Source organism: Atta colombica, unplaced genomic scaffold, assembly GCF_001594045.1.
Source record: "Atta colombica isolate Treedump-2 unplaced genomic scaffold, Acol1.0 scaffold126, whole genome shotgun sequence".
In the NCBI taxonomy this organism is placed as follows: domain Eukaryota; kingdom Metazoa; phylum Arthropoda; class Insecta; order Hymenoptera; family Formicidae; genus Atta; species Atta colombica.
Genome location: NW_017259213.1, coordinates 5,560,457 through 5,573,639, shown reverse-complemented (window position 1 = coordinate 5,573,639; position 13,183 = coordinate 5,560,457). Strand labels below are relative to the sequence as shown.

The following is a 13,183-nucleotide window of genomic DNA, read 5'->3' as shown; positions in this document are numbered from 1 at the left end:
ATAATTGTAATAATAAACTTATATTTAAATATATGTTACATATATATTTTTCATTGTTAAGTGTGCAGCTTTATATCGTGCTATGTGTGATCTTGAATGGTATAAATTGGAATCAAGTAAAGCGAGAAGTCTTATTTTATTAATAATACGAGCCAATGAACCGTTTCACATCACTGCAGGAAAAATTGTTCCATTAACGATGACTACATTTTGTAGTGTAAGATTATATAGATAATAATATATATTTTTACTTTACTTATGCTTTTCCATACTAAATATAATCTAATTTATATATTTAATTTATATATTTATATATTTAATATCTTCGATTAAGAATACAAACTAAACGTAAATGTAAAAAAAAGTTATAAAGTTATATTACAAAGTAGAAAAATGCAATTAAGATTATTTTTGGATAAATATTTTTCTTTTTCTTCTAAAGTACATCCAAATAATAACAAAGCCTTATTTCAGCTTTTAAAAACGTCGGCTGGCTATATATCGTTTTTACTGGCAAAAAGAAATTGAAAATAGTGTTAATATATTTTCATTCTGTATAGAAAAAATATTGTATTTTCAATAAAATATTTCGGAAAAAATAATTATATTTAGTTATTGTTAGTAGAAATAAAGTATGGTGTTGTTTACCTTAATGTTTATCATTTATTGCAAATTATATTCTTTTTATTTAGAAAAAATGCTTTTGACTTGAATCATTCTTTAGTATTCGTATATTTTGCATACGTGACTGAATATAAAAAAATTATTATTGATTAATTCCTAATAAAACAATAAAGTAATTAGACTTTATATGATCTAATATCCAATATGGATTTATTTATGGATAACTGCGATGAACTTAACAAATAACATTTGTCCATTTCGTTATCAGTAAAGCAAAATGTAAAATATGATGTAATATAAAATTTCATAAGTAAGCATAAATAGCTTTTTATAACTATCAAAAGATGATTATTTCTATAGTTCATATTATGTTGTTCCGTATTTATATTTCCGTATTTATATTTTACAACACTACATTTAGTTAGTTTGCAATAATAAAATATATTTTTATAATAAGCATTTGAAACGTACAACAACGATAATATAACAACGATTAGGTTTGAATTGTAATTGTGCTGTGTATCTACTATATACAATCCCAAAAGCACATTATTTCTCATTTAGAAATAAATGAGAAATAATGTACGTATTAAAGTTTTCTAAAAACTTTCAAGACAAGCTCGACAGAAAGAATTATGACAGAATATTTTCCATCTCTCGTTGTAATAAAATAGACATAAACGCTTTCTATGGCGAACACTTTTTTATTCGAATGTTTGTCAAGTTTTTTTATGAGTAACTGTGATCAATTGGGGATAGCATTCTTAATATTTAATGTTGCTTCGATGAGGCAACTAGGTTGTTGCACTTATGTAGCGAGCATGCGTAATAATCTTCTCATTTAAGAACAGAAAAGCGCAGTTTTCCGTAACAGCCTTCACGGAAAACAAAGCGGAATCTCCTATTAGTCTTCATGGATATCTCCGAACATAGAGGTTACAGAGGTTAAATTTCTATCATTTTTTACTTATTCTGAAATTTATTTTTGTAAAAATTTAATTTTTGCTAAAGACAAAAATTATTATATAATAAAATTAATTTGTATTGTTTGTATTATATCATCTTCAATTCTCTATTATTATATCTTTTCCCATATGTATAATAGACTCCTCCAATGTTATTTATTTAGGATTTTGACTTATCTGTGTTTTGACATTCTTTAATCAATTTTCTCAAAGAAAGTCTATAGATTCATTAATTTTTAGATATTTAAGTAGCTCACATTTTTTATACATATTAATTCATTATTTTATTAAATATTTTAACTTTTTGAAATATTTTAATATTTGAATTTCTATTAGATTTTGTGTGGGCAATTGAATTAAATCGATTCGGATTGGAACTGATCGGTTTATGGCCTAAAACAAATGAACTAGTTAAAGATAAATATTACATATCCAATCTTCGCGTTATTATTATTTTCATTATAATAACATTTATTTCTGGTATTCCACTCGTATGTTCTCTTGTACGAGTTCATCGCAATATGCTACTTGTAACAGACAACTTACAAATTACATTACCTCTAATAATAGTTTCATTAAAACTTGTTATTATGCGATGGAAACATTCAGGTTTGTCTAAAATTTAAACCATTTAGTTTTAAGTTTCTTTCTAATTGTTTCGCTTCTGTTTTATATCCGTAGTGCAAGCTATCAAACAGAAGTCAAAATTTATATGTGATTTATTTCTTTTTTTCCAGTAATAGTACAATAAATCCCTAATAATAATAATAATATATCAATAATTTTGTTCATAAATTAGCAATTTAATATTATTGCAATAATATATGCAGATAACAATCTTGTATTTCTAAGCTCTCTTACTCATCATAAAGATGATGGCGGAAGATTGGATGACATTGAAGCTTGACACAGAAAGGAATGTGATGATGAAGCGAGCGCGGACTGCTCGGCTGATCGTAATTTGCGGATACGTATTGATGATACTAGCATTCACTGTGATCATCATTTTTCCTTGTTTTGGCGTACCATTCAGACGCTTAACAAATCTCACAGATCGGGATAAACCGTTACCGCTACAGACATATTATTTCTACGACACAGATAAGAGTCCGCAATTTGAACTCACGCTTGTCATTCAAGCCATAACAATTTTCTTAGCAGCTATAACATATACATCGGTAGATGCTTTCCTTGGACTTACAATTCTTCACATCTGCGGCCAGTTAGAGAACTACAGGAGTCGATTGATCAACTTGGTCTCATGTAAAGATTTTAATAATGCTTTACGAAGTAATGTGATCGCTCATCTACGACTCATCAGGTTTTTTGCAGGTTTTAATTATAACTATAGAATAATACATAAAATAAAATTTTGCAAAACTTGCGAAAAAATTAAGTTTTGCACATTTATTTTATCTTGAAACAGTAGTACATTCTTGCATATGATAATAATGATACAAATATCTTCTATATTGGGAGTACAAATTAGTTCAGTCCGTTTCCCTAAAAATTGCTCCAGCTATTGTGAATAGTTCATAGTAACAGCTGATTTTAGCGGTTTCAGAGAGGTTAAACATCTGCTAATAATATTCAGTTTATATCGCTTTGAGTTTCATGCAAAAACCTTGATTTTTACTATACTTTGAAATGTCGAATTTTGTGTTAACCAAGCAGCATTTGCGGGAGGTTTTGATTTTCTGCTTTAATTGGAAGAAAAGTGCGACTGAAACCCATTGAATGCTTGTGAATGAAGTTTATGGTGACAGACTGCTCTAACTGATAAATCATATAGGGAATGGTTTCGACGTTTCAAGGATGGAGATTTCAGCGTTGAAGACAAGCCTCGCTCTGGACAGCCAAAAAAATTCGAAGACAAAGAATTAAAGGCATTACTCGAAGAAGATCAGAGTCAAACTCAAGAGGAGCTTGCAGAATCATTGGGGGTAACTCAACAAGCCGTTTCTATACGATTGAGACCATGGGATTCAAAAACAAGGAAATTAGGTGCCTTATGAACTGAAATCGAGAGACGTTGAAAAGCGATTTTTCACTTGCGAACAGCTGATTCAAAGACAACAGAGAAAAGGTTTTTTGCATCGGATTGTGATTGAAGATGAGAAGTGGATATTCTACGACAACTCCAAGAAGAAAAAATACTACGCTAAGCCCGGTCAATCGTTGCCATCGACCTCAATATCAACATCACGGCCGAACATTTATGGTTCGAAGATCATGTATCTGGTAGGACCAAAAGGGTCTCGTTTACTATGAGCTGCTGAAACTTGACGATTCCATTACCGATCGGTATCGGCTACAATTGATTCATTTGAGCCGTGCATCGCGAGAAAAACGGCCGGAATACGAGCAAAGACATGATAAAGTTATTCTTCTTCATGACTACGCTCGGCCTCATGTCGCTAAAGTCGTAAAAAAATATTTGGAAACGTTCAAATGGGATGTTTTACCGTCGCACCCGCCATATTCTCCACATTGCTCCTTCTGATTACTGGTTGTTCCGAAGGATGTAGCAAGTCACCGGTTCACTTTTTTCGCAAAAATCGAAAATTGGATCTTCAAAATTGGATCGCCTCCAAAGACGAATCATTTTTTCGAGACGGAATTCGAAAATTGCTTGAGAGATGGGAAAAAGTAGTAGGCAGCGATGGACAATACTTTAATTGATCTGTTCAATCATTTTGTTTTGAAATAAATGCACAAAAAAACGGACCGAACTAATTTGTACTCCCAATATATTACGCATTTTTTAGCACATTTACATTGTTACGCCAGCGATGCAAACACAATACTCCCGCACTTGCGAAAGTAAAGACACGAGGACTTGTAATTTAAAAAAGTTAATAAAACATAATAAGTACCCAGTACATAGAAAACACTACGTAATTAAACAACAGTTAGAATATATATATATATAAGCTTGTTAGAACGATAATGCATGCAAGCAGTTATATCGATTGAATCGATTAATCACAATTGGGCATAATATCAATCGGACTCAATCAGCTAACCAATAGGACAAAATCGCAGGATATAATATTATATAATTACATAAAATTTTTTATTAATTATTATCTTTTATATATATATATATATATCAATTTTTTTATTTTTATAATTTTTAAATGTTTATTTTTTAAATAATTATATATGTATATATTAAATGTGATCATTTGCATATATTTACAATGCAGATTTGCTGGTAAGATCGAAGATACGTTCACATTAATGATGTTGGGATTAGTATTTTATTTTGGTATTGTATTTTGTCTGTACGGATTTCTGTTGCTTACTGTAAGTTCAAAAAAAGATGTATTACTTTTAGATATTAAGATATTTAGATATAATCGTCTTACATATAATATCTTCGTTTATAATGTATATTATATGACTGCGCCAAATGTCTTATTTATGATTATGATCATAATCTTGTTGTTTATTTAACTTAATTTGTTTTTTATGAAAAATTTTATAGGTTGTTACCGATGATGAAACTAATGGTATTCCTTTTTCACAAATATTATATGCAATGGTTGGCATTGCTAATCTCTTAATACATACTTTTCTCTACTGCGGGGCCGGAGAACTCATAACTGAGCAAGTAAGATGCATATTTATATTTGTAAATAAATTAATTTAATTTGCATTATGGCCGATCATTAATCTATATTATACTTAGTTTAAAAAGAATCTCTTAAAATTAAGTGGCAACTATTTTTATATAATTTTATATAATTTTAAACATATGTTATAATTTTTTTATTTATTTTATAACGTATACTAATGTATAAAATCATGTATGGTCATTTTCATAAATATTGATAAAAAATTTAATTGAATTTAATTAAAATTAAAATTTAATTTTTCTTATCTTCTTATAAAAAAAGACATACTTATCTTTTTTACAATAAATTTTATATCTTTTATAAACAAGAATTAAAATTAATTAATATTTATGAGAATAATCTGGTATAAAATAACACAAACATTTAAGTTTTATTATATATTTTTTATGTACATGTTAAGTGCGAAGCAATATACCGTACTTTGAATGATCTCGAATGGTACAAACTAGAATCAAAAAAAGCGAGATGTCTTATTTTATTGATGACACGAGCTAGTGAACCTTTTCATTTCACTGCAGGAAAGATTATTCCATTAACAATGACTACATTCTGTAGCGTAAGATATTTTTATTGCATAAATAGTTAATAGTCTTAAATAGATATAAGAAAATGAATATATGTTTTGAAATCTTATTGACGGGTCTTTTAAATGGAAGCCTACTTTTTCAGCTATTAAAAACATCGGCTAGTTATATATCGTTTTTGCTAGCATACCGAAGTTAAAGCATGAAAATTATTAGCATATAATTTGTTTTAGATTGTAATAAAAGAGTAAATGCAAAATATTTTTAATTAGGTAATTATGATACAACTTATATTTAGAGGTAAAATGTTTAAAATGTTTATTTTCAAATGTGGTCCAGTAAAATTCTTATTGTTAACGTTATTTATTTCAATATTTATTATGTACTCTTAATTAGACTATTATTAAAAATTACTTACTATTAAAAATTTTTATGTAATAATTAATATTTATTCATATATATATATAGATCCTGTGTTTGTTTAAATTAATTGTATTTTTTTCTTATTATTTCGTAAAAATAAAACCGAAAACAATAAAAATAATAAGTTAAATATATTCTATTGAAAAAACGTCTTCTATTGAAAAAACATAACTAAAATTTTATTGGGTTCTCACATATAAAGTAGGTACACGATGCTTTTTTCTCTGCTGGAGTGCTGGAAGACTGAATTTGTGTACTTGCGCATATTAGTTGTTGTACTGCTAACTGCATGCTGGAAGTATTGCTAGCACCACAATCAATACGATAGCTATACATATTCGAGAAGTAAGATGAGAAAAAAATATAATATATATATTTTGAATTAAATAATTACAATATAAATTAATAATTATATTAATAATATCGTTTTAAGATAGAAGAAATAAATTTATTATTTATATCTATCTTAAAACGATATTACTGTCTTAAAAAGATATTTCTTGATAAGTGAATGTCTTTTCAATAGATTTTCAATAGTATTCCTGTAGTTTATGGCACGCTAATTTTTTTTCTCGCATCACATTTTTTATTTGAAATTTTTCTGAATTTTTATGGCCTTTCTTCAAAAGCCATTAAAATGCAACTACTCGCAATTACATATATACCTCTAGTTACGAAGTGAACACGATTATCATATAACACGCGATCGAGTATTACAAAGTATGAAGAAATTTTTAGCGTATTATTTGACATATTGGTGATAGTACTTATTGTATATAACACATTATTTCTCTCTTTTTATTAGCGTAAACGTTTTTTTGTCTTTTTCTTTTTAGTCGAAGTTTTTATGTTCTCTTTCCTCTACATGGATTTATTAAAAATTTAATGACATGTGACTAGTTATAAAGTGCGTAAAACATTATGAAGTTAGGGGAAACTTGTATAACAAGCATATGTCTCAACGATCCTATGACATATGTCTCTCTTTTTATCATTTCACAGTTATTGGCATTTTTTATGATTAGTTCTTATGATCGTAAAGTTCTTTTATGAACTAAAAAAGTACTATCGACTGAAAAAAGTATTTGTAATATTTAATGTATCTCTCGACAAAGTAACCATCTGTTATACTTACATCATGAGCATGCGTAATGACCATTTTGAACTCTGGAGGTACAAGAACCGAATTCTCTTTATCATTAATCTTCAATATGAACGTTAACAAACATTCAGGTTACAAAGGTATCAAATATATCTATCATATATTTTTAAATCGTAATAAAAATAACTTTTACAAAAACTTTTGAATTATTGAAATATATTACTAATAAAAATTATGCTAAACATTAGTATCAGTTTTATAAAAAACATAAGTATATTACTCCGAAAGATTTTCTTATCTTATGAAATCTTTTTTTATTTAACTTACACATGAACTTATATATGAACTTTTTTTTATTTCAAATGTATATTCAGAGTTTAAAACTTTAATTACTGATTAATTTAACATTTGTGATAGAATTACGAAACTTTTTGACTTTTATAAATATAGCTAATTCCGGATACATACATACCAAAACTCATAAATTATTATATATCAGTTTTATAAATTCTTAAATTATTATTAAATTTTTTTAATTTTCAAATATTTATTATATTTATAGCAACATAAAACAAATTCAATAAATTTTAATTAATTTGATATTATAATTTTAACATATATTTCAATTTATTAACATTGAAATATCGCTAGATTTTGTATGGGCAATCGAACTAAATCGACTCTGTTTAGAATTAGTCGGTTTATGGCCCAAAATCAACGGAGCAGTTAAGAATACCTTCGTTTCGGATCTTCGTATGGGCATAATTTTCTTTATAGTAACTTTCTTATCCATTATTCCTCTTTTATGCTCCCTTGTGCGAGTTTGGGGTGACATGATACTTATAGTAGACAACCTCCAAGTTATTTTACCTTTACTAGTCGTTTCACTGAAACTTATCATCATACGATGGAAACGTACAGGTATAGCTATGTCTAAAACTAATATATTTTAGCTTCATGTTTTACCGTAAATGTTTTATATATGAGTTTATGTTTTTAAGCTATTGCACTGCTCGTAAAGATGATGGTAGAAGATTGGATGGAATTAAAGATGGACGCAGAAAGAGATGTGATGATTAAACGAGCACAAACTGCGCGATTGATTGTAATTTGTGGATTTTTTTTGATGATATTCATATTCATTGTGCTAATTATTCTTCCTGCTTTCGGACTACACTTCAGATATATAACAAATCTTACGGATCAGGAAAGATTATTACCCTTTCAGGCATATTACTTTTACGATATAGATAAGAGTCCACAATTTGAGATCGCGCTTGTGATTCAAGCTGCGACGATGTTTCTAGGTGGAATGACTTATACCTCGGTAGATGCTTTTCTTGGACTCTTGATTCTTCACATTTGTGGTCAATTGGAGAACTTCAAACACCGATTGACCAATTTGACATCATGCAAGGATTTTGATAGCGCTCTGTGTAACAATGTACGAACTCATTTGCGGATAATAAGGTTTCTCTATGGTTTATAACTGTCATAACATTAAAATATATAATAAATTAATATATATAATAAATATATAATAAATTAAAAAATTAGATGTAGTAAAGTTTTTGTAAAAGCATTCCGCACTAATCTTATGTAAAATGAATTATGATGATCAAAAGCCATGAGCATAAGGTAAAAATGAACAGTTTTCGAGATCTTTCTCATTTTTGTTTATCAATTTTACACACGGCGCATTCCACACTCTATATCTTTGATTTAACATAATCTATCAAAACGTGTTTATAGGTTTGCCAATAATATTGAAGATATATTCGCCTTATTGATGTTAGGATTAGTATTTTATTTTGGTATTGTATTTTGTCTATTCGGATTTCTATTTGTTACTGTAAGTGTAAATGAGAAGAGTGTATAAAAATATAAATTAATTATGTAATTAATTAAAAATAAATTTTTATTAATTAGCAAGATATATTATCCAGGTGATTACCGGGAATGAGATAGGCCACATGTCTCTTACAAGAGTATGCTTTTTAGTGATTGGAATCTTTACATTATTGGCGCATACATTTCTCTATTGTGGTGCAGGAGAAATTATAGCAGAGCAAGTAAAGTTGCAATATTTCTATCTACTAAAACAAATAAACTATAAATTAGCATTTTTTAACTTATTTTACATTGTAATAAATTTACATTTATGTATATGTATACATACTCTCTAAAATTTTTAGAATTAAATTTCACTCTTTAGAGTGAAATTCCAGTCCAAAGAATTTAGAGATTAATATTATTACATGCCCCCATGGTGATCGAATTGAGAGGAACCTAGGAATGCGAGATATCCCGGGTTCGAATTTTGGTTGAAATAATATTTTTTGCAATAAATTACTTACAATTTTTTAAGACGTTTGTAGTATCAAATTATTAACAGCTGTCTAGTTTATTTAAGATGCTTATTTGTAGCAATAATATTAAATTGCTTGTCAATTTAATTTATGATATTACTACTCCAGCTTCGATTTAGGGCTATGTTTCAAGAGCAATAAATAATTGGCGCACATCTTGAACTGAAAATTCTATAAATTTACAAGAAATATTATTAAGCACGAAGAATTACCAAATATAGTGTTTTTTTTTCATTTATGTGAGTTTATTAGAGAGTATATATGCATTATAACAAACTTAGTAATTTCATTTAATGTTGTGCATATTCATATATGTAGATCTATCTAATTCGGGAGCGTCTCATTTGATCATGTTGTGACTGACCACAGCTACTTAGTGAGATACCTAGACTTTTCCACTGGATGAACACTATGAGTAGCTTGTGGTCAATTGTAACGTGGATTAAATGACTTCCACTCATCTAATTCCTTGCATCTCATAAATGCTATTGTTATAAATTTTAAGTAAAATTAAATTTAAGTAAAATTAAATTTACTTTTTCTTTTTTGTTTTTATTTTTGTCTTTAAACAGAAATAGAAAATTAATTAAAAATCATAATTAATGTTAATTTATGTTTATGAAATATATACTAAATATTTAGTTTCATCAAATATAATATAATATAAAGAATACTGAAATATATTTATATGTGTGTTTATATGTTTATATGTGTTTATATGTGTCAAGTGCGAAGCAGTACACAGTGCTATATGTAATCTTGAATGGTATAAATTGGAACCGAGGAAGAAGAAATATCTTATTTTATTAATGATACGTGCTAATGAACCTTTTCGTATTACCGCGGGAAAGATATTTCCATTAACAATGACCACATTTTGCAGCGTAAGATTATTAATAATTTAAAATCTTATATCTCTTTACACACACAAAATTGAGACATTATTAATTAAGGAGATCTCCTAATCTGAAGATTAAACTTCGATGGGATCACTATTTTACCAATTCAATGAGACACATATGATTTACGTATTACTATACATCAACATCGCTCATATGTGCATAAATTTTCATAAAGGATTTTCATATCGAATTAAGTGCGTCTAACAATAAATTCAATTCTTTGACATTATTTTTTCGTATGGGAAAACGTGGGACTCGTTATTGGTACAGTTCTCACAATTTCGCGTCTTAGACTTTTATTAAACAATTATATTTATTGTGATTAAAATGTATTAATGCAATAGATAGATAGAATCTTTCTCTCTGTATATTTTTATGTCAAGAATGATTCTGTACAGTGGATCAGAAAGTTTGCAATACTATTTTTTTCGATGGGTTTCGGAACTCAGTCTTGCTCGTAAAACGGTTGAACGTAAAATGATTATATCCATAAGAGAAATTTTTGCGGTAGGCAAACTACATTCCAAAAAAAAAAAAATTGCAATTTTTCTGTGACTCACTGTACACTATAATTTCTTTGTAGTTAAGTGAAATAGCATGCTTGTAGAAAATATTTTAATTCTTGAAAAAGATGTTCAGATAAAAAAAATGATACATATGAAGTTCTTCTACAAAAATTATTGCATTTAATCAATAAAACAGACAAACTTTAAAGGATCTCTTTAATATTATTATAAATTAATTCTTTCTTGGAAAGAAAAATCTTGATTTTGTATTTGATAATTTGATTACATTCTAAAAAATTAAAAATTTTACTTTAATGTTCTCTTACTTTATAGTATTTTTAAATAAAGGAATATTTTTCAGCTATTAAAAACATCGGCTGGCTACATATCGTTTTTACTAGCAAAGCGCAAAATTGAATTATGAAAAACGCGCACACTATATTAGATACTTATTCAAAAAATAAGATGAGAAAATATTAGTATAATATAATATTAAATTAATATCAAATTAAATAATTACAAATATTAATAAATAATTACGTTAGTATCCTTTTGAAAATAAATTTGTTATTTACTGTAAATTGTACGGCAGTGTCTTGCGCCATGTCTTAGCGCCGAGATATTACCATATCTCCAGATAATGTGAATATTAACTGTAACATTTTTTAGTATTAAATATTTAAACTTAGAACATGTCGTTAAACTTATGACATATTATTTTTTTAGTAATAAATAAATCAATAATTAAATAAACATATTTTATAATTATTATAATAATAAATAGAATCATAAAATCGGCGTGACTGATAAAATATAATATGTAAATTCACTAGAAAAAAAGATATATATTTACATTTATTAGAAATTATTATGATTTTATTAAAGGATAAATTATACAAAGATTTTTCTGTGTTAGCAAACTACAATACAATAATATCAATATAATATCAATATAATAATATTATAATTCTTTACATACGATAATGTACATTTATTCATCTTATATATTATTAAAACAATATGTTTTTTCAATAATTATTCACATTATTTACAGTATAACTTATACGATACTGAATTTTTTCCATTGCACTTTTTGTCTGAAATTTTTCTGAACATCTATGGCCTTTCTGCAAAAATATTCAAACGCAACACCACATGTACATCTCTAGATACAAAGTGAACACGATCGTCATATTACAAAGTATAAAAAAACCTTTAGGGTATAGTTTGACGAATTAGCTATAATAGATACCGTACACTAACATAGCACAATATACTTTCCTTCTTATTAGCATGACTTTTTTTATGTCCTTGAAGTTTCGGACTAACACGAAATAACTGTTATCGACTGGAAGTAGCATTTGTAATATTTAATGCATTCTTCGAAGAAGCAACCAGGTTGTTACACTCGCATCATGGACATGCGTGATGATCATAGTTTGCACTAGTATGACAAGTGGGGTGTGTGTCTTCGCATTAGTCTTCGACATGGACATTGCCAAACATTCCCAGTATAAAGGTATCAAATGTTTATGTATTTTTTGTTTAGAAGAAAAGTGAGAGTTTTCAAAAATTTTCAAATAGCGCTCCCAGTCCCTGTAATTCGTGATGCAGTCGTTATGAGTTAATAACAATTGCATAACGAGTTACAGAATATAAGAGCAGGTATCTTATATCATTATATTAAATTTTGGATTTTGGATTTTTTTATTTCAAAATGTCATAAATTTTTACAAACTTTTAATGTTTCTATATAATTTTAATATCTTGCTAGATTTTACATGGGCGATTAAATTAAATCGCTTGGGTTTAGAATTGCTTGGATTATGGCCGAAGAGCGATGAAATATCTAAGAATAACTTCTCTTCTGATCTCCGTATGGTTATTATTTTCGTTATAGTGACATTTGTTTCTGGTGTACCTCTTGCCTGCTCCCTTATACGAGTTTGGGGAGACATGATACTTATGATAGATAATCTCCAAATTACTTTACCTTTATTAGTAGTCTCGTTGAAACTTATTGTTCTACGGTGGAAACAAACAGGTGAAATTATCTATATGATACAAAAATATCAAGAAAGTTTATTTATCATATATACAAAAGACATGAAAATGAAATATTTAAAG

At 27.5% G+C, this 13,183-nt stretch overlaps 2 protein-coding genes across 2 annotated transcripts in view; both read left to right on the top strand.

Moving 5' to 3' along the window:
• LOC108694943 overlaps window positions 1-528 on the top strand; it is a 14,156-nt gene extending 13,628 nt beyond the window's left edge. The window contains exon 10 of the mRNA XM_018204635.1: window positions 475-528. Coding sequence (XP_018060124.1) covers window positions 475-528 — 54 coding nt within the window. The remainder of the gene's footprint in view (window positions 1-474) is intronic.
• Window positions 529-1,537: 1,009 nt separating this feature from the next.
• On the top strand, window positions 1,538-11,480 carry LOC108694942. The gene is made up of 9 exons (XM_018204634.1): window positions 1,538-1,568; window positions 1,926-2,080; window positions 2,462-2,879; window positions 7,931-8,200; window positions 8,281-8,384; window positions 8,487-8,723; window positions 9,226-9,351; window positions 10,377-10,532; window positions 11,418-11,480. Exons 1-9 carry the CDS (start codon window positions 1,538-1,540, stop codon window positions 11,478-11,480), a joined length of 1,560 nt encoding a protein of 519 aa, XP_018060123.1.
• The last annotated feature ends 1,703 nt before the right edge of the window (window positions 11,481-13,183 follow it).

Bases quoted from the DNA above. Each gene is read 5' to 3' on its own strand.
- LOC108694942 (XM_018204634.1), top strand. From the start codon at position 1,538: ATGGATATCTCCGAACATAGAGGTTACAGAG. The intron at 2,880-7,930 runs GTAATGTGATCG...AAATATCGCTAG, and splicing joins TTTTAATAATGCTTTACGAA to ATTTTGTATGGGCAATCGAA. The intron at 8,724-9,225 runs GTACGAACTCAT...TATATTATCCAG, and splicing joins ATAGCGCTCTGTGTAACAAT to GTGATTACCGGGAATGAGAT.